The sequence below is a fragment of the Lycorma delicatula genome, chromosome 4, assembly GCF_047948215.1.
Source record: "Lycorma delicatula isolate Av1 chromosome 4, ASM4794821v1, whole genome shotgun sequence".
NCBI lineage: Eukaryota > Metazoa > Arthropoda > Insecta > Hemiptera > Fulgoridae > Lycorma > Lycorma delicatula.
Window position 1 is genome coordinate 53,023,211 of NC_134458.1, and position 27,232 is coordinate 53,050,442.

Here is a 27,232-nt window from a genome sequence, read left to right on the forward strand (position 1 = left end):
GTCGGTAGCGTTCAGTATTAACGGTTTCGCCAGGTTTTAGCAGCTCATAATGGAATACACCCTTCTTATCCCACCAAACACGCACCATTGTCTTCTTTCCACAGCGATTTGGCGTTAAAATCGATGTTAATGGTTCGCCTGGAGTTACCCATGATCTTTTACGCTTAGGATTCTCGAAATATATCCACTTTTCCCACTTTTCATCACCTGTCACAATTTGATGGAGAAATGACTTTCTTCTGTACCTGGCGAGCAGCATTTCGCAAGTGATTTTTCGGTTGTTTTTTTTTTTACTATCTTTCATTCAGTTCATGTGGAACCCATTTTCCATCTTCTGGATCTTTCCCATGCCTTTCAAACGTATGGAGACGGCTTCTCGTGTTACATTTAGTTGGTCCGAGTTGTTTTTGCGTTTGACCGTCATCCTCATCCAACAACGCTTGCAATTCGCCGTCTTTAAACTTTTTTGGTGGTCTTCCACGTTCTTCGTTTTTCACGTCAAAATCGCCACTTTTGAATTTTTTTTTTTAAACCACTCAAAGCACTGTGATTTACCAAGAGCATTCTCACCGTAAGCTGCAACAAGCATTTGATGCGATTCTGCAGCAGTTTTCTTTAAATGGTAACAGAAAATCAATGCTGTCCGCAAATAGTAGTTTGTAGGTATAAAACTCTACATGTTCATCCCAACCCCCGTAGGGGAAGACACCCACCTTGTGATGATTCCGTTCGTCACCCCACCCCCCACCCCGTTCCTAGCCCTGATGGGCTTTAACGGGAGTCGTATTCAGACCCTGTAACTGATTACACCTCACAGTAATAAGCCAGACCTCGGTTGGGATGCCACTGATGTAAATGTCTCGGTAGACATTTACATCAGTGATTTTTAACTCAGATTTTGCCTTCGCTGCAGGTCTCTTCCGGACATCTTGACTGTCCTACATCGTTGTCCTCTGAACTAGCTAACCGAGTTCGCGGAAGCACGAACCCCGCGCCTAGTTCTACATTTAAATAAGCTACTTGTCTCACTCACAAAATGTCTCACGTCAATGTCTCATATCGTACGAGTCTGTTTTGTAAATATAATGCATACCACCAGCAATGTTGATCGCAACAACGGAATTTATTCCTATTCCCCTTAATGTTCTCATCTCTTTCTGATCTAAGCCTTCAATTAGATTACAACTACGGACTCCGGTCTGGGTCTACCAGGGAGACTTGACATTTTCAACGCTAATTAAAACTATGCTGTTGTATGAAACTTGTATTGTTGTGAGTTGAAAATCTTTGTCAGCTGTCAAAGAAAGAAAATGGCGCCAATCATGCGGTTTAACGGTAACTACATTGACAGCTAAGGCCATCTATGGGCAAATTCCGGTTTCGTATTTACAATCCTGGATGTATATATATTCAATTTTATAGTTACAGAAAGGAGTATATTGTTTGCCATATACTAATCGTACCGTTAACTTGTTACATCTCTAGATCGTCAAGCCAGCATACTTGTATATTGTAAATTTAAACCAAACAGTAAAATTGTGGCTGAAAGAGAGTATGGATAGGCTAAAATCAAGATATAACTCATTCAGGTATTGCTAATTCTCTAAGCTATATCCATGTACAGTTGAACAGAAAGATTTATCACTTTTACTGTTGAATATCACTTTCATTTCGGTTGGAATTCAGCACGCTGATATGCAAAATTATTATCAGGTCAGTGAAAAATCCAACAGAAGATCAATTCTTTCCTAATTTCCTTAGTAAGCCTCGCATGATATGCTTGTTATTTTTTAAAGTGTTTATGTCACTTTCCGTAAATAACTTTTGTCTCGTGTGTCAAGTCAGTTTAAACTACAACCGTATAGTTATGAATCAATTCACAGGATTATGGTTTTTCTATTTCAAATTCAGCTATTATTTTTTTTTTTGAGTATTTTTTAAAATTATAAATATTGAATTCTTTTATTTATTTCATTGGATTATTTATTAAAAAATCTGTATAAACTTAAAAGATAACAATTTTTGGACTCTTTAAAAAAAATGGAGAGAAAAATAAGTAAAATTTTAATTAAAAAAATAATAATTTATGTATTTGAACTTAAAAGAGAATAAATCATTAAAAATAAAGTTGTTTCGTTAAAACTTAACTCGTAGAGTATGCCAAAAAGCGTGTTACATAGACGTAGGCCAAATGAGAGTTCTCTCCGTCATAGTAGAATGTCATAACTTTTATACCGTCCCTTATAGAATCATTTGAAATTCTTGACTTTTCATCAATGAGTATCATAAATTTTTTCGCATACAAAAATCTTTTCGTAATATAAGTAGGTCAAAACATCGGTTAAAAACTACTTTGAACTTGAACTAGGAATACAAAAGATTGTGCGCGACTGGATAATTGCCAAAATTCAGGTTGTAACTGTGTTAAGAAGTAGATTAAGGTGTGTAGTTATGTGTTCGACTTTGTAATAAAAGAAATATTTCTTTTAAAAATAAATAGTTTTTTCCTAGCAAGCTAATTTAATTGGCCGGTTGACGATAGTGTTTTCTTTTTAACATCAGATGCACAGCAAATTTTCAAATGTATTAAGTTACTTAGATACTAGTAATTAAGATTATTACTAGTATTTATGACACGGTAACCTTTTTTCCACGCAAATTTATATAAAACTTATGAATTTTTTGATTTAATTTTTTATTAACTTGTAGTTAAGTTTCTATCTTATTTTATTTTTTTTAAATTTAAACTTCTTTTGCTTTAGTCACTCTATCCTCTATTGTTGTCAGTCTGAAAATTTCCGTGTAAAAAGTCTTTCAACTTCTAGAAAGAATTAAATTGGATTTTATTACTATGAACTTACATAAATATGCTATCTTAAGCCTTTGATTTATATATGTAAATAAGCAATGTGTTTTAAAAAAACTCCTACACTTTAAGCTGAAATAAATAAATAGATTTTACAGCGTCAACTGCTGTACATAGCCTAGGTAAAGCTATGAAGGCGTAAAAAGCTAAGAATATAAGGTAAACGACTAGCTCCTATCCCGTCTAAGAAGTTTTATATTTTACGATAATGGCAGAAGTAGTAAGCTGGAAGAGAAAGTAACCCAGAGAAGAATATTATAAAATTTAAAAATAGTATATTTCGATACAATATTACAAAATCCTTTTAACCACGATTACATACGATATATGTTAGGCCCCATAACCATAATGTTATAAGCTATCTAAAAGAAACACAAGTCATGCTCGAAGATATTGCAACCGTTTTCAAAATAACAGCGACTGCCATGCTAGACCTGTAAGGAAACTGAAGAGAAAAATTGCCTTCTTCACATGCTCAAATAAATATTGCAAAGCTTAATAGCAAACTCAGGAAATATTCAGATCTTCTACAAGGGACACCTTCTTTCTATCCACCACAGAAACTAGCTGTGTAGTGAACATCGTTACTTTCAGAGAAAACAACTCTGAAAATATTCCCTCAGTAAATCAATTGCTTTAAATAAAAATCGTTAAAGATAGTTCAAAGCAACAAATTGATGTATCCACTTCTGTAATGAAACAATTTCTTACGTACAATGACGCTACTCAGTAGGATATGTATTATCTATAAAGAAATAATAAAAACAGTATAGAAAAATCAAGAAACAATGTCGTCTAACTTTTCTGGTATCTTCAAAACCATAAAATTAAGTAACTTCCTCTAGCCTTAAAAAAAACTGGTAGAAAGTAAAGAGAAATACTTTTACAAATATTAAACTTAAAATTAAAGGTTAAATTTCAATTTCTAACATCGGTTCCAAGTAAACAAAAAACATTAAAAACTACCCACAATTTTCTATTAATTATAATTTGGAGTCTACTTAAAAAATTAAAGAAAAATAGGAAAATAATAATCGTGTCTTAAAATCGATTTTTGTTTAATCTATTTTATTTTAAACCTTTTTCTTTCACTTATTTTAAATATGGTATGTTAGATAGCATAATCTTATCAGTTGTAGGCATCCTGATAAAATTTACTCCTAAAAATGGCATAACCATTCTTAAGAACAACAATTAGCCCGTGCCAGTTTCCCTAAGACGAATGAAGTTTCCTGTTCCCTTCTTCATTGGGCCAGATATACATCGGATACCATCATGCCAAGCCCACCCAAAAAAAAAATGCAGGTGGTATTTAACCTAAAAGCAACCCCAATACAAGAAATGGCATATAACAAAAAAGCTGATAACAAAGTCGTTATACTTTTCAGGGATTGGTTATTTATTCTCATAAAGCGGAAAAATAATGATATATGGAAAAACGTTAAAAATTCCAAAACTTAAATTTTTAAACTTTGATTTGTTCCCCCGCCCATAATATTGCCCTCAGAGTTCTTTTTTGGGAGGAGGTCATTTGTACTACAGAGTGATTTTTTAGTCCTGTTACCAAATTTTAAATGTCATTTAAGAAAGGGATATTTGGGTGGAATAAAAAAATGTATTTGTTACTTACAAAAGAGATTTAATAAAAGCTATTACTTACATATTACTTACAAGAATATGCTCAAAATGCCCACCCCTTGCAGTTATACACGCACGGACTATTTTCAGCATATTAGCAGAAACCTTTTTAAGAGTTGCATTGGAAATATTCGTGATTAAGTCTGTAATATTGACTTTAAGTTCATCAATAGTGTGAGGATTGTTTTTGAAGGCCTCGGACTTAATATAGCCTCACAAAAAGTAGTCAGGAGATGTGAGGTCTGGGGACCTTGGAGGCCATAAGCCCTTGCTTATTATTCGATCATCAAAGAACTCTTGCAGAAAGTCCATGGTTTCTCGAGACGTGTGGCATGTAGCCCCGTCTTGTTGAAACCAGCAATACCGTTCTTGAGGTTCCAGAAGGGACACAGATTGGCGCACGATATTCCTGTATACTTCACCATTTACTGTCTGTTCGAAGAATATGGGTCCGACTATACGATGACGAGATATCGCATACCACACACCAATTTTTTCAGGATGCAAAGATTTGTCTTGCAAAGAGTTAGGATTTTCAACCGCCCAAATTCGACAGTTTTGACTGTTCACATAACCATCGAGATGGATCCAAGCTTCATCGCTAAAGAACACTGTGTTTAAAAATTCGATTCCGTTATAGTTTACGAGAGCCCTAAACCAACGGCGATACGGATACAATTTCAATTTTTTAGCAGCTTTCTGAACGCTCGAATATGACAAACCAACTTGCGTGGAAAATTTTCGTAAATTTTTCCGTGGAGAATTGACAAACTTGTTTTCACACTCTCTAAAACGTCATCTGTCAAGCGAGTTGGTCGACCGCTATGTTTTCTGTCGCAAACACTACCTGCCTCTCAAAATCGGTTTGCTAGCCTAGAAATTGTCATTTTTTCAGGCGGAGGAACACCAACAAATTTAATTTGAAATGATTCTTTTACACTCGCGTACGATTTCGTAGCAAAATATTGTTCAAGAATGAAAACTCGTTCTATGGTAAAAGACATTCTGTTCGCAACACGACCGGAAACGACACAAAAAGTTTACACAGCTCAAGGGGAATCAACTCACACTGGCGTATCTATACCGGTTGAGTAGCGCTATCAATTTCGTGTCACAAAACAAAATTTCCCTTTCTTAGAAAAAAATTACCAGACATTAACAACTGGATAACAGGACTAAAAAATCACCCTGTACATCATGCCTAGGAAGACGTAAAAATAATTCGGTTAAAAAATATAAAGTAAATAAAAAATACCCTTTTTACGATTTTTTATGTTTTCGGGAGGAAATTTTTTTTGGAGTGATAATATAAGCATGTATGCATGTATTGAGTTTAATATAAAGTGGGGTTATGTTAGCAAAATTTTGAGAGAATTGACCCCAAAGAAACTATCTACCGCCACCCCCTAGATATATTGTCGCTAAACTTTTACCAAAAATTACTGAATATACACGAGTCTTTATGCCAAATAATTTCATCAAAATCGGTTTATCCAATCAACGTTATTAAGCATTAAACACGCCGACACACGAATATAATTTCGCACTTTCTTTTGTTTTATGGAGTCGCTGAGGTGATACCTTATTTTTTGACTGATTACCACACTTTCCTTTCCTTCTCTTTCCTTTTCACACTTTCCTTTTTGCAGCATAGCTCTAGCTAGAGCTACGATGCCAGGAGAAAAAATTATTACTCTCAGAGAAAGCAACTCGAACAAGCGCCAGTTGTACTTCAGATCCTTTACATATGAAGTACAAAAATCTCTTTTAAGACTGTATTTTATGATAGTCATAAAAGAGGCTTTAAGAGATTATGAAAAGCAACTAATTAATGTATTCTTTTCTGTAAGAAACAACGAATTATACAAATTTTCTTTACACAATAGGAGGAAAGATATCGATAAGGTAACTCGTACGTTACCTATTTTCTCTCCTTTTTGTAGCGTAATAAATATATGTATTAAAAACGGGCAAAACCGGCAGTGGATGTTAAATTCAGTTGAACTTTTTACCTTAGTCAATTATTATTAGCCGGTCAAATAGTTTTATTATTTTTTAATATAAAAACAAAACCGTCCCGTTATTATTCGTAGTATCCAAGATACATTCGTTATCTGAGGTTTTTCACTGCATGATAATAAGCGCGCCTGATTGTATTACTATGTTAATTATTTGGTTAGTAAATCATCAAGTTTGAAAGTTCATTATAACTTTAATGTAATTTATACGTATAGCACACATAAGCGCACGAGCGCACGCACGCACACGCACACACACACACACATATATATATATATATATATACATACAAAAGTCAGAAAATTACTCTTCTCAACACCTACAAGTTGCGGTCTGGTGAACAAGTGAATTACCTGAAGGTGAATAATTGCGGCTTCCAGCTGCTGGTAATTGAACACAGGAAAACCACCTTCTAATACTCTATGATTACCGTATTCCACAAACTCAAACACACCCACACATTGTGTGTGTGTGTGTGTGTGTGTGTGTGTGTGTGTGTGTACATATATAAAGAAGAATGGTTGAAATCAACAGGTTTAAAAATCATACTAAAAATTGCATGCTATAACAGTATATTTTTAAACAAACGTTTTTTTGTTAATTTCTTAAAAGTAATAGAACTCAAATCGGATTCTCTAAAACTCCTTTTAATAAAAAAACTAACTAGAATAGTATTACCATTTTCGGAAGATTTTCTGGAATCTTGTTTATAATTATCCGAATATACAATCTAACGTTTTTTCAAGTAAAGAATGCGGACTTTGAGTTGTCTTATAAATATATAATTCCTTGTTTATTTATTTATTTTTTTAACAAACCCTGTCTAGAATAAAAATATCAGCTGAATACTACGGGTCCAAAATAATATATCTGAGGAACACTTTTAGAAAAAAAAAAGTTATTTGAAGCAGTCTTGTGATAAAATAATCTTGGTGTATACAGTCGTAAATAGTTATTAAATAATTTAATTTATTAGTTTTAATATGTTTTCCTGTATACTTGTATGTTTACATACGGTATATATAACATTGGTAGCGTAAATTTATGCAGATAAAAATAATAATAAATTGTGAACTAATTATTAGTTAACAAATACGAATATTATTAATAAAATATTTTTTTTTTAAATTTATATATAACCATGAAAGAACGATATTTGACAAATGTCGAAATTCTCCGGTGAATGGCGACACATACCAAAGACGTCACTGAAAGACCGAAATATTTGCTTATTCGGACCTTCGCCGGTATATGTCGATAAGCACCGATAAGCTCTGGTGGGGGTCTAAACGATAACTAGGAATTAAAAACAAATTACTCGATACCCATCTCTAAGGTAAATAGATTAAGAGAAACCCTCGTAAAAAAAGGAAGTTTAAATTTAAGCCAAACATAACCTACGCTCGCTAACCTCGTCTAATTGACGTTAAATATACAAATCATATATGTTATTCTAACCATTGGAGGCGATTAATCAAATTCACCGCATTCAGCATGTACTGATCGTGAAAGTTAAATAAAAATATTTTTATAAAAAAATTGAACAAAGGGCAAACCGTCTGACCATTTATTTGTAACGTTATCGTTCATCCGTGCAGTTAACATATTCTGTATATCCTGATTGATTCTTTCAGTTTATAAAATGATGAAAATTTGATTAAATCTTTTTATAAATGCGAATTTTATTTGACTTGTGTTTGTCGACAAATACCGGCGAAGGTCCCAATAAGTAAATATCTCGGTCTTTCACCGACGTATTCGGTATGTGTCGACATTCACCGGAGAATATTTTACCTTTTGTAATTTCCTTATATATTTTGAAATTATCTTTTGTAATTTCGGTCTTTCACGGTAACATATACATAGACAGAATGTTCCGGGAGATCTTCCCCAAACTAAAAGGACTGATTGAGAACATCAAAATGAACAAAAACGTTCGTGTAGACAAAGCTCAATTTCGCTTCAGTTTTCCTTTATCCGCTATTTTGTGTTTCTTTTTAATCAAAATATATTTTTTTAAGAACGGTTTCAGATATTTTTATGAAATTTAGCGTACATGTACTCAACAAAATCTTATAATAACAAATAATTTTGAAGATTTCGCTTAAGAAAATTTCAAAATGGCGATCAAGTAAATGATTTGTCGTTAATAACTCCGTAAATATTAGTTTTATCGAATTATGTTTTATTAGATAAAATTTTAAGCATTTTAATGTGAATAAAATGACAACTCATTTGCTGAAATCGGTTAATAAAAAACTGTGATACAGCTGAAATTATTAAAAGCGGATCGTAAAAATTAAGCAGTCGTAATAATTTTGAGCCTGTTTTCAATCCTTGCACTAATTTAATTACAAATAATTAATAATAATTTCTATTATCAGTAATAGTAAAATGTGATTTAATATGATAAAACAATATATTTAATGAACAAACACAATATTATTACGTACATAAGGAGTTTCCTTTTTTTTCTTTTTTTTTAATACAGGCATCTATTAACAATGACCCTGTTGGTAACTCTATGCTGATAATTAATTCCGAAATATTCTTTAGAAAAAAGAATTACCATCGATTTAAATGTGAATCGTTCAGTATTAATTTATTTTAAAAGTTATTTTTAACTTTAGTCAAAATAAGGACGGAACAATTAAATTAGAATTCACCATGAAAGTAATCTAAAGAAATTTTTAGTTTAGTGATAGTTACAAAACTAAGTTCTAGAGTTACACTCATTACCCACCGGGTTGGTCTAGTGGTTAACGCGTCTTCCCAAATCAGCTGATTTGGAAGTAGAGAGTTCCAGCGTTTAAGTCCTAGTAAAGCCAGCTATTTTTACACGGACTTGAATACTAGATGGTGGATACCGGTGTTCTTTGGTGGTTGGGTTTCAATTAACCACACATCTCAGGAACGGTCGAACTTAGAATGTACAAGACTACACTTCGTTTACACTCATTCAAATCATCCTCATTCATTCTCTGAAGAATAATCTAAACGGTAGTTACCGGAGGCTAAACAGGAAAAAGAAAGAAAGAAAGAGTTACACTCATTTATGGAACTAAGCGTTAGGTTTAAACGGCAAACTGAGTCTCTAAGAGCAATACATTTATAATGACTTGAAAGAATATACGAGTATATATATACAAAATTACGTGCTTTTTGATAAGGTGACAGTTAGCTGTACGCCTATTATTTTTATTTTTAAAACTGGTAATCATTTCGAATAGTAACCATTAAAGAACAAAATTAATAGTAATTTTATTGGAAAAGATTGCTTTTATGTTTGAAAGCGTTTAAGCGAGTGGGTGATTTTTTTGTTAGAATACTGTAGAATATAAAATAGAACCTTTGGAAACTAATGTCAATTACCTGATGTTTTATACATCTTCTGTCTATTTTTTGTCTGTTTTGCTTCAATAAAAGACCGATTTTTTAAAAGTTCTTATTTACTTTGTATTGGCTGTATTTACATTAATTTTCTCAGAATTAAACTTTCTACAAATTTTGTTACTAAATCTTCCGCATTAGTCATTTAACAAAGCTACTCTACTACAAAAAAAAAAAAACTTATTTTTCGACACCGAATTTTGGTTTTACGTCAGATATCTTAAAACCTACTAAAGTTACAGTTCTGGGACCTGTTCTATCCTACTTCCCAGCTCAAATTACATAAGAAACCATCAACTTCGCTCCTTAATTTGGGTCTCAAAAATTACAGTAGGGCTTCTCTTTCGCTAGTCGTAACTCGAAAACAAAGCGCTTATAGACCTATATTTATACGAAATTTTTTCATCATTTTCACCAATAGAACATGTCCTTAAGGTTTTTCCGTTTCTTTGTGACACACTGTATAATTAAAAATATTATACTTGGTAAATGAAATTTGGAAGCTGTTATTTTTTTCCATAGATGTGTATACTGTCTTTATTCGCTTTTCGGTTTTCGTTTTTACGTAATTTTCTGAGAAAGTAACAACCGCTAGTCGCGAGAGATTACTGCATTATAGTAAACCAAATTACTCATTCTTAGGGTCGTATTTTTATTAAAATTATTATCATATTTTATTTCAAACGGGTAAACAAAAAACCGTTCAAAACCGATAAAAACCTTTTACTTAAAACCTAAAACCAAAAAAACATTAATTTCAATTGTTAAACGATCATCATCAATAGACATTGAGAAAATAATATGTATAAGGAAATAAGTAACAAAATTAAATAAATAGAAAGAAGATATAATAATAAAATATAAATTAATAAAACGACATTACTTATAAAACTACATTAAATTATTATTATTAATTGTTTTATTAGATTAAGAATAGAAAATACCAACTGTTTTTATAGTTTTGGATAACCAAATCGAAACGTTTGCTTAAAATTATCTAAACCACCAAAAAATCGAGATTAAGACAATCCGATATTCATCTGAGTTGGAAAAATCCCAGCTCGAAATGTCACTAGTATAGATATTGAGATCGCCTAAAACGGCAACAGTTTTATATTTTTTACTTTTATTTTAAAAATATTGTTAAAGATACTTGTTTTTCAATATTTCATAAGTACTTTTAACTTATCAATTAATCCATTTTATTATTATTTCTTCTTTATTCATTTACTTTTTTAAAATTCTACGAGTATTTACTTATTTCCTTACATATACTATTATCTTAGTGTCTACTAATGATGATTGTTTACCAAAGTTTATTGTGTCCTAGTCGCAGATTTGAAGTAAACATTTTTACGGACCGTTTTTATAATTTATTTTAATGAACGTTTAACATAGCCCAAGTACGGTATTAATTTCGGAAGTATAATGGTAGTGGGAGGTGAAAATGAATTTTCTTTACGTTTTGAGGTATGAGAAGTAGAAAACATCATTTATTTAAACTGTAGTTTCCTTATATATTTACTTATTTATAAACCCATATATAAAATTTTTGGTACAAGAATTTCCAAAACTACCGGATCAATTTCATTGAAATTTAAATATACTGTAACAGTGTATCTGAAGTTATACATGTGAAAATTTGATGAAGATTGGTTGAGTCGTTCTTGAGTTACACTTAATTTAATATCGAAAAAATTTGAGCGGGGCAAGTTAGAAAATATGTAACTTCATATTACATATTTTCAAACAACGAGAAGTCGGTCTTCTTGCGCTGAAATGAGCAATTTTTTTTAAATTTAAAAATCCAATTGGACAGACGTAATATTTGTTTAAAGCCATTTTCACCCAGTAACTTCTTATCTAGGGAAAAATTAATAAAAAATTTCAAGTTAAGAGATTGCAATAGAAAGTTAAACTAAAATTTATGACCCACACTTTTTGAAGCATGTGTAGTCTTTTCTTTAAATCATTCACATTGGCATTTCCAAAATATTTTTAAGCAAGTAAAAAAAAAATACGAGTAATTTTTTATAAGTGCATCCTTTTTTGTCATATATATATATAAAACACCCCATTATATATTTCCTTCCCCTTCATCCGACAGCTCATAGATAAATTCAAAAAAATATAATGATTATAGGTTATACAATATGTAAAAAATGTTTAATCGATATTTGTATAATTTTATTTCAGGAATTTCCAAACAATGAGGGATATAAAATAATCCGCGGCTTTATTTTTTGACCAAAAGCAACACGAGTATCGCGGATATTTTTCACCTCATATTTACTATAACACTTAGAAGAGTAAATTAAATTTTTTATATTCTTATATAAATAATATCTTTCGTTTAGCTAATTTTATTAGACCTTATTATATAAGTTGAATTGAATTCAGATAATTTTTAATTTTTGAGAAACTGTGCTTTTTGCGCTAATATCGACGATATACAGAGTGTACCAAGAAGTTCTTCCGGAACTTGGATAACCTATTCTACTTGGGAAAATAAATCCAAGACGACGCCGTTATTGATGAAATTATCACGGATGCAGTTCAGCGCTATCCAGGCGTCAGTACTCATCAGATCGGAGTTTCGCATTCGATGGTTTCAGGACACTTAAACAAAACAAATTTTATTCTTATCATAAACGACCGGTTCAACATCTACAACCAAGTGAAGGTCCACTTCGCTTGAAGTTCTGCAACTGGTAGAATACAAATGGAAAACTCTACGAGAAAGTTTTATTTAGTGATGAAGCAAATTTTACTCGAGATGGCATCAACAACTTTACATGTTTGCGTCTAGGGATGAATGAAGAATATTGAATACAGAACAAAACTACATTCTCGTGAGAAATTAATTGTCCGCATTATGGATGGGCCTGAGCAACTTGAGGACAGCCCTGAAGAACTAATAAAAGCATAAAAGCAGTACAGAACCGTGCCAAGAAATATCTTGAAAATTACGGGCTCATTTTTGAATTTATTATAAACTGGTACGTATATTGCACTTTACTGTTTCTAAACTGTAATGTTTAAAAACAAAATTCGAATCTCTACCTTTCTTCATTTAATTCAACTTATCTTCACCATTTTGTTCAGAATTAAATTTTCTACAAGTTTTTTTTTTTAAGTTTTACGTGTTTATTACCCGTAAGAAATCACAAATTCTGTCCCTTAATTAACCTCCTAAAAATTTCAGTACGACCTCATTTCACAGGGGTAGCTGAAATCCGAGCGAAATTTTTCACTGGCCGTAATTCTCAAACGAAGCATTTCAGAACATATTTTTACGTGTACTTTTTCCATTGTTCATGAGGAAAATAGGTTATGCAAGGCCCGGGAGAACTTCGTGATACACTATGTATATGCAAAATCATAAATCGTATTATATTTAACGTTTTTAAATATTAAATAAATAACTGAATAAACATAACCAGGCAGCGTAATATTTTAAATTATGAATTCAACCCCCATTCTCAAGTTCACAGATGTGTAATTAATTAATACGTCTATATCATAATTATTTATCTTTAGTTTACGCCAACAAAATTTTAATAATAGTGATGACACAACTGACAGACAGGTGACAAATCACATACCGGAATAGAATTTTATATGTAAGATTTATTACTAATCTTGTTTTATTGATTAATATTAAATTTCACCGAGCATTAAAGGTAAATACTCGGCCGGTTTATCAACGGCCTCTAAATTTCTGATGAAATCGGATAATAATGGACTGTAAAGCTGTATAATATCAGTACTTCCCCGACCCGGATAATATTCTGAATAGCTTAAACATGCAGATACACTGTAAGCACTCATAAAGACCAGGCTACGTGAGTCAGAGCGGAATCATATATAAAAAACTTTCTCTCCGACCTACTATAATAGGACGTAGGGAAAGTACGCGATTAATATTGCGTATATAACATTCTAAAATGTAGGCCGGCATTAAATTAATTATTTATGTCCGTAACAGTAATAGAACTATTATTTATTTATTTTAAGTGCTGAAGGTTTATTAATTATTAAAGACTATTACTAGTATCTTATAATTTAATTAACACAAAACATGTAATATGTAAAATATATAATGAAAAAATATTTTTAATTATCTATAATGTTAATTAATCGGTACTAATTTTTTTCCACAACAACTTATGAAGTGAAGACTAAAAGACATGCATAAAAATATTCTTGTTAAATGCAGTAATCAAACGGTTTTAGGCGTCCTGACGTGATACCTCACGAAAATAGCTTACGAATCACCATCTATTAATTACGTAAGCATGAAGTGAAGGAGAGGTTTACAAAATATCGCTTCGTCTTACGTTCAGAAATCTAAAATATTCTCACAGATCCACGATAGAAATTTTTATATATCCATTTTTCGGTAGGTAAAATCCAAATCGAATTAAAACGGCTTTTAAGTAATTTTTTTTTAGTAGATTTCTAATTTTAAAATTAAAAGATTAGGCGGCTAAAATGACGAGGAAAATTTACAAATTGGTTTAAAAAATGGTTCCATTTAATTCGATTGTTATGTAGAGAAAAAATATATATAATATTGAATTTCTATCAGGAAGTACAACTACGTACAGAAATAAAAATAAAATTTGCAATATTTATTTTTTTTTTTAAATAAAAATGAAACCCCGATTCTATTAAAAGAAATTTTTTTTTTATTAAGAATTATTTTTTTGCTTCTCAGACATTTAACTGGTTCGATGTCATTTTTCATTCCTTTCTGTTCGTGCTGATTTCAAAATAACTATTGTATGTTACATTCTTAACTACTTATTTTATAAATTACAATTTTTATTTTACTCTAAAGTTTTTTTTTACTCGGTACACATCCCTCATAACTGAATTAACTAAACCTGTAAATCTAAATAAATCGTTCACCAAGTTTACACTTTACAAGATTCTACTTTAAACTTCATTCCTCTTAAGAACTATTCATTTAACATTTTATTAATGTAACTGACTTTCTTCATTAAAGAAAATATATACAGTGTCCCACGGAGAAAAAGAAACTTTCAAGACCTATTCTACCGGTGAAAATAATGAAAATTATTATTATATTAGTATTTTCCCGAAGAAGGCTCTTTTGGAGAATGTACGTTTACAAACTAGATTGTAAACGATTTTCCAGCACGATGGTGCAACGCTACATTTATCTTTAGCAGCTAGAAATTACTTGAATGCTAATTTCTTAAATTGGATTGGACGCGGTGGACCGATCGATTGCCCACCACGATCAGCTGATTTTCACCACTAGATTACTTCATTTGGGGCCGTATGAAAACGATAGTATACTGACAAAAAATTATGCTAAATAAGAGTTACTTATTAAAATACGAAATGCTATTGAATTTATACGAAACGATCCTGAGATGATACGGAAAGCCACCGGAAATATTTTACGTCGTGCAGAGTGGTGTGCTATGTACATTTTGATGAGGGAATTTCGAACAATTACTGTAACTAAGGTTTGTTATTCTGTTGCCATTTACATTTCATGTATCTTATTTTTACGTTTTGCTACATTAAGAGTAATATTTATTAGATACACAAGGAATAATACGATTTTCTGTCGATTATGATACGAAATAATTATAAATAAATCGTTGATAATGTCATCATAAAAATCAAAATTTTTTATAACATCCATCACAACACATATTCATAAAGTTTATTAAATTCAGGCTTAAATTCTTCACAATCATATTTTTCGTCTGTTTTGCTTCAATAAAACAGCGATTTTTAAAACTTCTTATTGGCTGTATTTACATTAATTTTCTCAAAATTAATTTCTTTACAAGTTTTGTTACTAAATCATTGGCATTTATTTGTCATTTAACAAAACTATTGTACTAGAAAACTAGAAAAAACTGGTTTTTTGAAACCGAATTTTGTGTTTTACGTCAGATATCTTAAATACTCTGGAGTTGCAATTCTGAGACCTGTTTTATCCTATTTCCAAGCTCAATTTACAGTAGGGCTTTTTATTAGAAGAGCTGAAAACCGGGCGAAATCTTTAGCTAGCCATAACTCGAAAACAAAGCATTTCCAGACCTATGTTTATATGAACTTTTTTATTTATTTTCACGAGTAGAACATGTGTTGATCAAGTTTCTATGTTTCTTCGTGGAGCACCTGTATATATATTTTCTTTTTTAGATTTAACCAATTCAAAAAATGAAAATATTTTTGCATTACTTATGGTATAGCGAGCAGTAAACAAATTAAAGTTAAAAAAACAATTCATTTCTTTTTTTAACCAAAAATAAATTTTTTCTCCACACATTTTAATTTTATTCTTCAAATAAATATCGTAAGAACTAAAAAAAATACTAAAATTATGATTTTATGCTTTATATTTAAATAATTTATCGATATCCCCAAAGATGTTCAAGAATAACAAGCAACCCGGGCTGTATTTACTTAGGAGAACAAGGAGGTAACCGGTTTCCCGTTCGATTCTTTTAAGAAAAACGAATATGCAGTAGTCCATCGATGTGACAATCACAACGAAATACCAGATATACTCAGCCCTAGTATCAATTCTGTACATTGTAAGAACTGGTCGTATAACCAATAATATAATCAAAAAATAATATTATCATAATCATATAACGCATAATCATTATTAACATCAGAGAAAGCAACTCTCTGATTGGTGACTTTTACCACCAGCTTTTTACCTACATCATAACCATAATAAAAAATGAGATAGAAAGAGAAAAGCGATAAATTAATCTAACCCTTTCTGTAATGAAACAACGCATTACGCTCACTGTTGAAAATATTCTCGAATTTGACTGTACATTCTTTGATGGTTAATGTATTAATGTATTTTGAAGTTTATTTATCAACTGTTTGTATAATCTTTATTTTAATGATACGGTTTGATAATAACGAAAAAGTGATATGCTGGAGATTTATTTTTTAAGTAACAGGAACTCAACGTTAGCGAGATACACATATGTACAACGTTACCCTGACAGACATCCATCTCACCGTAAACTATTTGCAAGATTAGTCGGAAATCTACCGAAGTAATGAGTCACTTAAAGAAACAAACATATAGCCAGAACAGATTTGTTATTAAAAACATCGAGAACAATATCTGTCTTCTTTGAAGCTTATTCTACAGCTTCCATAAGGGAAGCGGCGTGATTGCTATCGTATCTTATAGCTCAATAGCAAGTGTGTTGCGGAAGCACAGTTACCGTGCATATAAACCTGTAGTTCTTCACACTATGATGCCTGGTGATGAGGAAGAAGGTTTCTTTCTTTTTCTTTTTTTAGCCTCCGGTAACTACCGTTCAGATAATACTTCAGAGTATGAATTAGGATGATATGTATGAGTGTAAATGAAGTGTAGTCTTGTACAGTCTCAGTTCGACCATTCCTGAGGTGTTTGGTTAATTGAAACCCAACCACCAAAGAACACCGGTATCCACAATCTAGTACTCAAATCCGTGTAAAAATAACTACTTTACTAGGACTTGAACGCTAGAACTGTCGACTTCCAAATCAGCTGAATTTGGGAAGACGCGTTCACCACTAGACCAACCCGGTGGGTTGAAGAAGAAGGCTTAAATTCGACAGATGGATTCCAGAACAGGTTGCAAATTAATTCTTTTTTCTAATATTAATTGGCGTGTTGAAACCAAATTTTCCAATAATGGAAATCAAAAAACAACTATTATTGCTCAAAATAAAATCCATTAATTGTCAGAGGACACAAGTGAGATTTTCCGTAGATTTTTGGTGCGCCATCATCAACGTTCAAATTTTTGCCGTGGATTATTAAGAGGGAAATCTTACGGTAGCTCGATACCGTCAATTGCTGAAAGATGTTCTACTGCCATCTATTGATGACTTGCCTTTAAATTTGCGAATACAAATGTATTCCCGACAAGATGGAGCTCCAGCACACATCTACGGTGAGGTAAAGGAATTTATAAATGCTCATTTCCAAAACAGGTGGGTTGCTAACCAAGGAGCTACTGATTGGCCAGTGAGAAGTCCAGACTTTTCCGCGTTAGATCACTTTCTGTGGGGATACGTGAAAGACCGGTTGTACACATCTCAGTAAGAAATAACAGTTACCCTAAGGTAATCAAAATTTTGTAGAACATCCATCACAACACATTTTTGAAACTGTTAATAACTTTTTAGGAGAGCCAATACCTACATCTTTACTAGTCGTGGCCATTTTGAAAATCTGTTATAACTGACACTGCAATTCTGTTATAATTCTTCTTATTGGTTATCAGCATATATATTTAAACATTAATCGTTTATAGTGCACCACTTCGCCACACTATATAGGTGTTTATTTATTTTTTATTCTGACAGAAGACTAGAAATAAAAATAAAATATAACTCTACAGTAGAACGGAATTAAAATTTCGGAAGATTTTCTGGTTTGACAATCGCATAATCAAACAAGTGTATTTATGCAGTTTTAAAAATAGCGCTTCTTAACGGGAAAGATACGACATTTCTGAATACGATTCGATATCGATTTAAGATGAGAAAGAAAGAAAGAGTTATCGTGTAAAAGATTCTTGTGCTTTCATGAGAGAGCATAGAGTAAAACAAAACATAAATATACAAATCCGCTGCTTACTAACATGTTAGTCAAGTGTTATTGTTTGTGTTTTATTTTTTATTTTTATAAGTTCCATGGGAAGTATGTAAGGCTATCGTTTATCGCCTTTTTTTTCTTTTACAATTAAGCGAATCATAAATTCATACATATTCCGGCATTTGTAATCAGTCATCGAACAAAAATCATCGATATCTCAATATCGATGATTTTTGTTCGACATTAATGTATTACATACGAAGCACCATAAACAAATTTAAAAAATTTTGTGTTTGTTGTTTATTTTTTAATCTGAAAAAGAAGTTCATTTTCTGTTTTTACTTTCATTTAAATTTTATTTAATTTTTTTAATCTTTTTTAATTTTCTTGAGATTTATAAAAACACGATCTTATACGATTTTTAGAACTTAAAAATTCTATAATTTGCACTAATATCGGTGCCCAGTAATCATGATGGACCAGGAATAAGGGAAGGTACTGTAATGGGTAAACGTTTTTAGTACTTCTTTCCTCTGCTCTCTTGGGCTGCATCTGCAGTCAAGTTTAGCTCAAAAAAAAAAAAAAAAAAAAAAAAAAAAACCAAGGAGAGTGTCCTTTAACTCAAACGAGCCTTCCCGCCCAACGGCGGGTATGTCCGGCTCGGCAGGTCGGCTCGCCGATTTGGATCTTTTGATTCTTCGATTTGCCTGTCCTCAAACTACTGGAAAGGGGTGAACCGGGCCCGACTATGTCGTTCCTGGGCCCCACCCAGCGGCCGGGTCTCGGTCTTCGTTTTTTTATTCCATATCGACATTAAATTTTCTGATCCATTCCTTACAATCTGTCTCTTAGTTTTTAGGATCTCGGTGACCAGGTTCTCAACTATCCTCCATTCTTGTTGACCTTTAAACATGAATGCTGCTATTGTATCTGGAGTGACATCTAAGACTCGAGCTCTCTCTCTCTCTCTGTGTGTTCTTCCCATTTGACACATTCAAATATCGTATTTTGTGGGGAGTCTTCACTTCCGCAATAGACACAGTTAGACACAACGTTTTTGGTACTAGTTGTCTTTAAACTCACGATGTTTTGAAACCCCCTGAGAAACAAAGAAATATAAGTTTGGGCGCTTTGCATTTTGCATAGTACCGGGTGATTCAAAAAGATCTTAACAATTTTAAAAGCATATAAAGATTTATTGAGGTAGGTAAGTTACAGGTTCGGTTGAGGTCTCATTTCATAGAGAAAAAAAACTGTTTGTTACCCAACATTCATTTTGGTTTGATTTGGCTTCCACTTGTAATATGACATACATCCCGCCTGAAGTCGACTTGATTCTAGACTGTAGCCAGCAAATCGGGTGTTGCCTCTCCAACTGCGACCTTAATTCGAAGTCTTAGCTCAAAAAGATCAATAGACGAAGGCGGTACATAAACCCGATCTTTAATGAAACCCTACAAGAAAAAATCTAGCGGGATCAAATGTAGGAAGCGAGGTGGCCATGTAAATGGACCTTCACGACCGATCCATCGACCTGGGAATCGAGTATCAAGAAAATCTCAGACTTCTAGGCGGTAGTGAGTTGGTGCCCCGGCTTGCTGATGTCCATCTTGATCATCATATTCTAACTAAGGAATTAGAAACTGTTGAAGCACGTCCAGATAAACGATACCATTTACGGTTGCCTCCTGGAAGAAGAAAAGGCCGTTCTGTCTGGAAGAACAACCTGTCTCAACGAAGGTTTAGTTCTAAGAGTTTATTATATGCCTACTAGAACGCTCCCTACGGTACTCTTGAGTCAAAACTTGATGTGTTTTCCTATGAAATGAAACCTCAATCTAATCTATAAGTTATATCAAACAATTTTTATATGCTTTTAAATTTTGAAGTCCTTTTTTTAATCACCCGGTATATGTCTGGAATGGATGGAATTAGGTTTCATGGATTTGGTACCAGAATGGACACCAGTTATCAAGTAACAGAAAAAACCTTCAATTAAATTATTAAAAAAATTTTCCTTGTTTTTTTTTTCATTGTTTTCAATTTCATTTGCTTTCTTTTAACTGGTTCATAATCTTATATGTATCAATTTATGAGTTATCGTTTATTTTACCTAATATCTCTGAAACAGAAGATCGTATAATCAAGAAATTTGCTACGATGACTTGTATATGGGAAATTGATGCTGTTAAATTTTTATGGAAAATTGGACCGATTTTAATGCAACTTAAAATATTAAGAATCTTAACTCAGATTCGCTATTTTTTAGCGTTTATTTGATCAAGATGTACTTTTACGAATAAAATAATAATAATAAATAAAATATCAATAAAAATGGAATCCCATGAAATATTCCAAAACTTTTCAGGATTTTTTTCTAATAATTTAATTCATTGGTATATATATATATATATATATATATATATATATATATATATATATATATATATAGTAAGCTGTATACAATGATATAACGAGAATGATTAGTTATGTAACAGCACGTCCTTGCTACATAACAGAAGTCCTGTTCATAACAGGACGATTTGTACCTGAGGAAGTTTATGAATAGGAAACTTTAGATAAGATTCAGTTCATTGCCCTAAGGTTATTTTATGGCTGTCTACTTTACTTTAAATCATGTAGAACTAATTCATTGTCAAATTTTCCGTTTAACTCAATCGGTCTCATAATTCAATTCTGTAGTCTTCATATGCCGTTTCTTTCAGTTTTAATTCGACTAGGTCAATTTTAAAAATATTTTTTGAACAGTGATATTAGGAAAGTTGTAAAGAAATGTAATTTCTTTAATTATTTTTCCTCTGAAACCTGAAATTAAATCATACAATTTAATGTCGTTTTTATATGTCGAAACTAAACGTTTTATATTCGTTTTGTTCTGTGATATTTATTAATGTTCATATTACATTTTGCAATCTGTAAATAAATTACTTGTTTCTATTAATCTTTTGTTTGTAATACGTTCCTTAAAGGTAATTTAACCGGTGTTCCTCCTGGTTCCAATTCTTATCTATATACCAGGTAAAGAACTCTCGGTCAGAATTTAAAAAAAAAACTATTCTACAGAAATTGTTTAAAATTGCATTCCCTTTAATTATTGCCCCACTGAAATATGAAAATTAAACATAAAATTTAAAAATGTGTTTATACATCGAATAGATTTATCCACTAACATATCCTATTCGAAGTGATTTAGCGGTCCCTTCACTTTATATTTAACCTTTTAACAATTATATCATTTTTATGATATATATATATATATATATATATATATAATTCTTATGTTGCTCTTATCTTTTTTTCTATTAATTTTTGTAAAGCTAAATATTATTATGTACTGTAATTTTTGTTATTTTCAATTCATACCCAAACACAATTTATGATTAAGCCGATATTAATAAACTGTAAAGATTTATTGTTGAAATGATTCTTGTAAATAAATATTTTCCTAAAATGCATTCCTAACGAATACAATAAATCACGATAAACTATTTTTCCAGTTAGGTATACAACATTCGTCTGAAAATTAATAAAATTTCTACAAAAGTTTTTCAAATTTTCTTTACTTCAAATTGTTCTCTAAAATTCATCCTGAACAGCTAAATCAAGAAAGATTCCTCTACTTAGCCAAAATATTGTGTTTGAAATTAATTGTATTTTCTTGAAAAAATGTTTTTATGAAATGTCTTTTGTAGATGTAATTCTATATTAAAAAAACTTTTTGAAGTATAAAAAAGATTTTCCTTTAAAGTTTGTTTGGAGTATTATTTACTTTGTAAATGTTTGCATTAATGCGACTTTATTGTATATAAATAACAAGAAATATTTTCCCCGAAAGGGTGTCGTCTGTATACGAATTTATAATACACCGTTTATGTATATACGGTGTGACATATGTTATTATTTTTATATAGTGTAACGTTAAAAAATCGAAAATAATAATTGCTAAAATACCGACCAGTCTTATAAGAATTTTGTTTTAAACCGTATTTAAGCTAATTTAATTTTATAAATACAGGCGTGAATACTATTTTTGTGCTGTTTCGGGAGTTTTTGGGTTTTGTATTTTTTATTATTAAAGATTTATTTCACATAACTTTAAAATATTTAACTATATAATTAATAAACACTATATTTTGGTGTCCGTGTAATATCATGTATAGCATGAATTTTAAATTCTAAAAATATATAGATAATTATCAATTTTCCAAGTAGCTTAGACACTTACAAAAAAAATCTTTGTCATTATTTACAAATTTAAGCTAATTTATTTTAATAAAGAAATAATCATTTAGGTAGAATGTTTTTCTTATCTAGACGTAGAAATGTTTTTTAAATATTTAAAAAAAAATTAAATGATTTGTTATTTAAATGATTAAAATATTTACATTGTTTTAGAAAAAGAATATTTTAGAAAAGAATCTTTGTACCCTGCACTTTTCATTGTGTTTGGATGCTCCTTTTAATAATTGTTTTTCGAAATTGAGTATAATATACAGTTTGAATTTTAGAATTTCCCCTCCCAAAAAATAATCTTAAATATTATACACTGTCCTAGTAACCACTACGTTCTCCTAATTGTCACGTTTATTAATAATTGCAAATCTCTAATATAATTAATCGATTGTATTATTTCATTACAAATTACTTTTGAATGTTGACGTGTTAAAGATACCATAACTATTTCTCGTATTCGTGAAAGCGGAAATGTTTACGAAAAAGAAATAAACTCGTTCCCTAACGCTCGTAAAATAACCAATTTTTTTTCTCCAATAGTTGTGTTATAATAAATCAGCTTTGGTGCTTGTTACAACAAGCGACTATCTATCATCCTGTGAACGCAGAAGAACAGCGCACGCCGCACCAGGAGTAGGTATGTTGTAGCTTCGGGATGCCTCGCACCGTTACACAAAGCGATCGGGGTTCCGTTACGTACAACGTTGCCATGCCGCCACCTAGCTAGGATACGGCGATCTACGGACACGCATTCCTCTGCAAGTTGTACAAATGTAAATTAAAGAATTACTTACCCAGATGTCGGTCCACCGCTGCTGACACCGACACTAATATACTGCAGAGCACAGTGCACACTACGGCTATGCCGTAGCGTCGCATGGCTGAAGACTTCTGTCGACTCTGACTCACATAGCACAAGGAAACCAGGGAAACTGGCAACAGAATATTATAGCGATTAGAAAAATAATAAATAAAATCGTAAAATTAAACATACGTACATCAAAGTAAATGATTTTCATAAGAGAACATATGTTCGACTCGTAAAAAAATCCAGCAAAATTTTATATGAATATAGATGGAAACTAAAAACTTATCCAGAAGTAAATTTTTATCCGGAAAGTTAAAAAACCGAATATAACCTACTTACCAGATTAATTGAAGAGTACATTTATAACTTTACCGTACAATAATATAATTTGAGTTTTTTTCATTGCATTATCTTTGGTAAATTTTTAATTATAAATTTATTTTTATTTCTTATTTGTAAATTTAAAAAATTTTGGTATTAGTTATAAAACGTTTTTGGGCCGTTCAGAATGTTTTTTACCTGATTATATCTGATTATTTATTTATTTTTAAATATCTAGAAACTTTGTCTAGTACAGATATATTAATTGGTGCATGTTATTTATTTTTATGATTCAATAGTTTATTGTTAAAAAAACAAATATTTTTTTGTTCTACTCTTTTCATAGTATTTCATTTTTAATGTATGGGTACAAGTAAATGTTAATTAATGTACAAGTTACATCGGTTCAATGATAAACATCAGTTTACTATCAAACTGAATACACCTATATATCAAAATACTCGTAATGCCTCGTAACTATATTAATTTCACATTCTTGAGAAAATAATTTTTTTTTAAATTTATTATATCCATACGCGCGCGCGCGCTCATCCCCCACACACACACATACCAGTATTGAAATAAATTTAATTACTCGTTTAAAAATAAGCAAAATTATTTTTATAAATTTTATAATCAATTTTTGTATCACTCGTTAAAGTTTAGAAAGCTCATTTGATGGGCAGAGTGTGGTTAGATTGCTGGATTGGAGACTGGCTTCTTACAACGTATAACGTGTTCTCGAGGTACACTATCTTTTCCACTGTACTATTAATAAACTATTTCAGACACTCCAGGTAAAACTACTGTGCATCTTATGGGCACATATATATATATATATATATATATATATATATATATATATATGTACATAAGGAAGCTCTATCTGTCTACTCAGGCTACATACATGAATAGCTAATCCGTTTTAATTAAAACTACTCGGTTGATTTGGCTCGAGGCCTGATTCAAAATTTGGCTACATATAAATTTGGAAAATAACCTTGAAAATAACATTTCTTCTAGTCAGAATCGGTTTTTCTTTTTAGATTGAATATCATTTTACTAAATATTTAATAAAAATACGAGTATAATATTAATTCTTTATACAATTCTATCAGAATTTTTTTTCAAAAAAAATGTTTTCCCATATTTAAAAGTTTTGTACAATTGGTTTTTTGTTTACAGCAGAGTATAAACCGGTTTACGAAAGCGGTCGCTATAGTAGTTAGCTTAACACATCTGTAGAAATCGTAAAAAAAATATTTATTTTGAAACGAAAAGAGACCACCTACTTATTTATTCTTCTCTTCACCGATAATCGCTACGGGGGAATCCGCCAATCAAATTAGTATTTTTAGTTAATCAAGTTTTTGTTTTAAATCAGATATACCAATTACCGCTTTCAGATATTAAATTGAACAATAATTATTTATTACTTTATTCATGAAAATTCACCGGTTTTTTTACGTGATTTTTTTTCTGTAACTATTTTCTCTGTATAATTTTATATGTAATGCATCTTTTTTTTCAATTCTCATCGATTCGGTAAAAAATTTCCTTTATATTAATTTCAAAATCTTTTATTCTTATACTGTTCTATTTCTTTTAAATATTTTTATTATTACAATTATTATTTGTACAAAATTACAGACATTAATTATTGTGAAATATTTGTTTTTCTTTTTATTAATAATAAATTCGTTTATTTTTGATTTTGGTACCTATTATTAATTATTTTTATATAGGTAGTAATAAAATAATGTAAGATAAAAAATGGCATAATTGATTAACGGACTGACACATTTGCTAAAAATAATCAAATTATTAATAAAGATAAAACGGAAACAAAATTATGAAACAAAACGTTCTATAAAACCTCAAAATGTCCTGACTGACTTATAATCAACGCCCAGCAAAAACTAATGAATATAATTTAACGAAAATTTGTATACACGTTCTTACGATGTAAGTGCTCTATAAGGCAGGATTTTTTGAAGTATCGAGTTTAAAGGGTTAAATGGGGTAACAATGAATTTTACTTTTTTTTTATTTCTTGATAAAAAATGAAGATATCACTTCATTTTCGGTATATATAATTTTCATGTAAATATCTATGACCAATTTATAAATTTTTCGAAGTTAGATCTTGAAAGGGGGTGAATAAAGGTAAAAAAATGTTTAAAAATGATTGCAAATTTTCCACATTTCCGACTATACTAAACAAGATATTCACTAAATTTGAGCTTGCAAATACTCTTCAGATGAATATCTAAGAATATTTTTCGGTTTTTTTTAATTTCCATTTTTTTAAGGAGTGCAACGGTGTACGGCGCGGCGGCTCAGCCAACACAGCCACTGCCACTGCCACTATTACTGTATGTGTGACGCGACTGGCTGCTCCTGCTTCCGGGTATTTGATTAAAAATCATAAAATAAAATAAAAAAAAACATTAAAAAAAGATGAGAAACGAAGTACGGTCACCTTCCTAGTAGTGTTTATCGCGTGACGCTAAAACCGATAAAAAATACATTTTTATCCTGCAAAGGATGAGTAACCTATAAATACTATTTTTAAAATGGAGGCCGACTATTTCGAAATCGCATTCTTCATATCACTCAAAGTTTTGAGTCCTTTACTGACCAAACCGTTGCTCTGAAGAAATTACAATATACTAATAGTTTTTATAGATCGAATAGGCTTTAATTTTTATTTATCATTATTATTCTTACAAGCATGACTTTAATGAACACAGGGGGGTATCCAGGGGCAGTTCCCCTGCACAGTTCTGTTATTTATAAATTATTAATTTACTGGCGATCTAAAAAAGTTAATTTACGCCGAGACCTTGAAAAAAAGCTTGTTTTGTTAATTCATATTTAAGCTTTAAAACAATTTTCTTGAAAACTACGGAAGATATATTTCGTGAAAATATATATTTTATATATATTTTTTTCTATTCAAAATACAAAATAACTAATTTTACTCTATAATTTGTATACGAAGAATTTTAGCGGCATTTTTTATCTTTGGTGCGCAAATTTTTCGCTAGGCGGAACTAGAAAACGAAATGTTTCCGGACCTATATTTTTATAAAATGTCTACAATACGCTCCAGGAGGTGGGGTACGGTTTTATCAGTCATCCTGAACAATAATAATTTTATAGGAATGAAACTCATTTCTTTTACCGGTTAGGGATATGCCTGTAGGAGGCCACTGATGTAACTGGTAACGATTATCTAAAAGCTTTAGCTATAAAAATGAACTATAATATAAAAATGCCGGCCCGATGATGTATCAGACACTCTGTCTCTGTTCCACCTCAC

At 31.0% G+C, this 27,232-nt stretch overlaps 1 protein-coding gene across 2 annotated transcripts in view; it reads right to left on the bottom strand.

Annotated features, from left to right (window-relative positions):
• The window catches only part of LOC142322852 (uncharacterized), a 133,117-nt gene that overhangs the window by 85,586 nt on the left and 20,299 nt on the right, over window positions 1-27,232 (bottom strand). For both annotated transcript variants that reach the window (XM_075361935.1, XM_075361934.1), the window contains exon 2: window positions 23,573-23,710. In XM_075361935.1, the coding sequence (XP_075218050.1) occupies window positions 23,573-23,657 (85 nt within the window). In that variant the 5' untranslated portion in view covers window positions 23,658-23,710. The remainder of the gene's footprint in view (window positions 1-23,572; window positions 23,711-27,232) is intronic.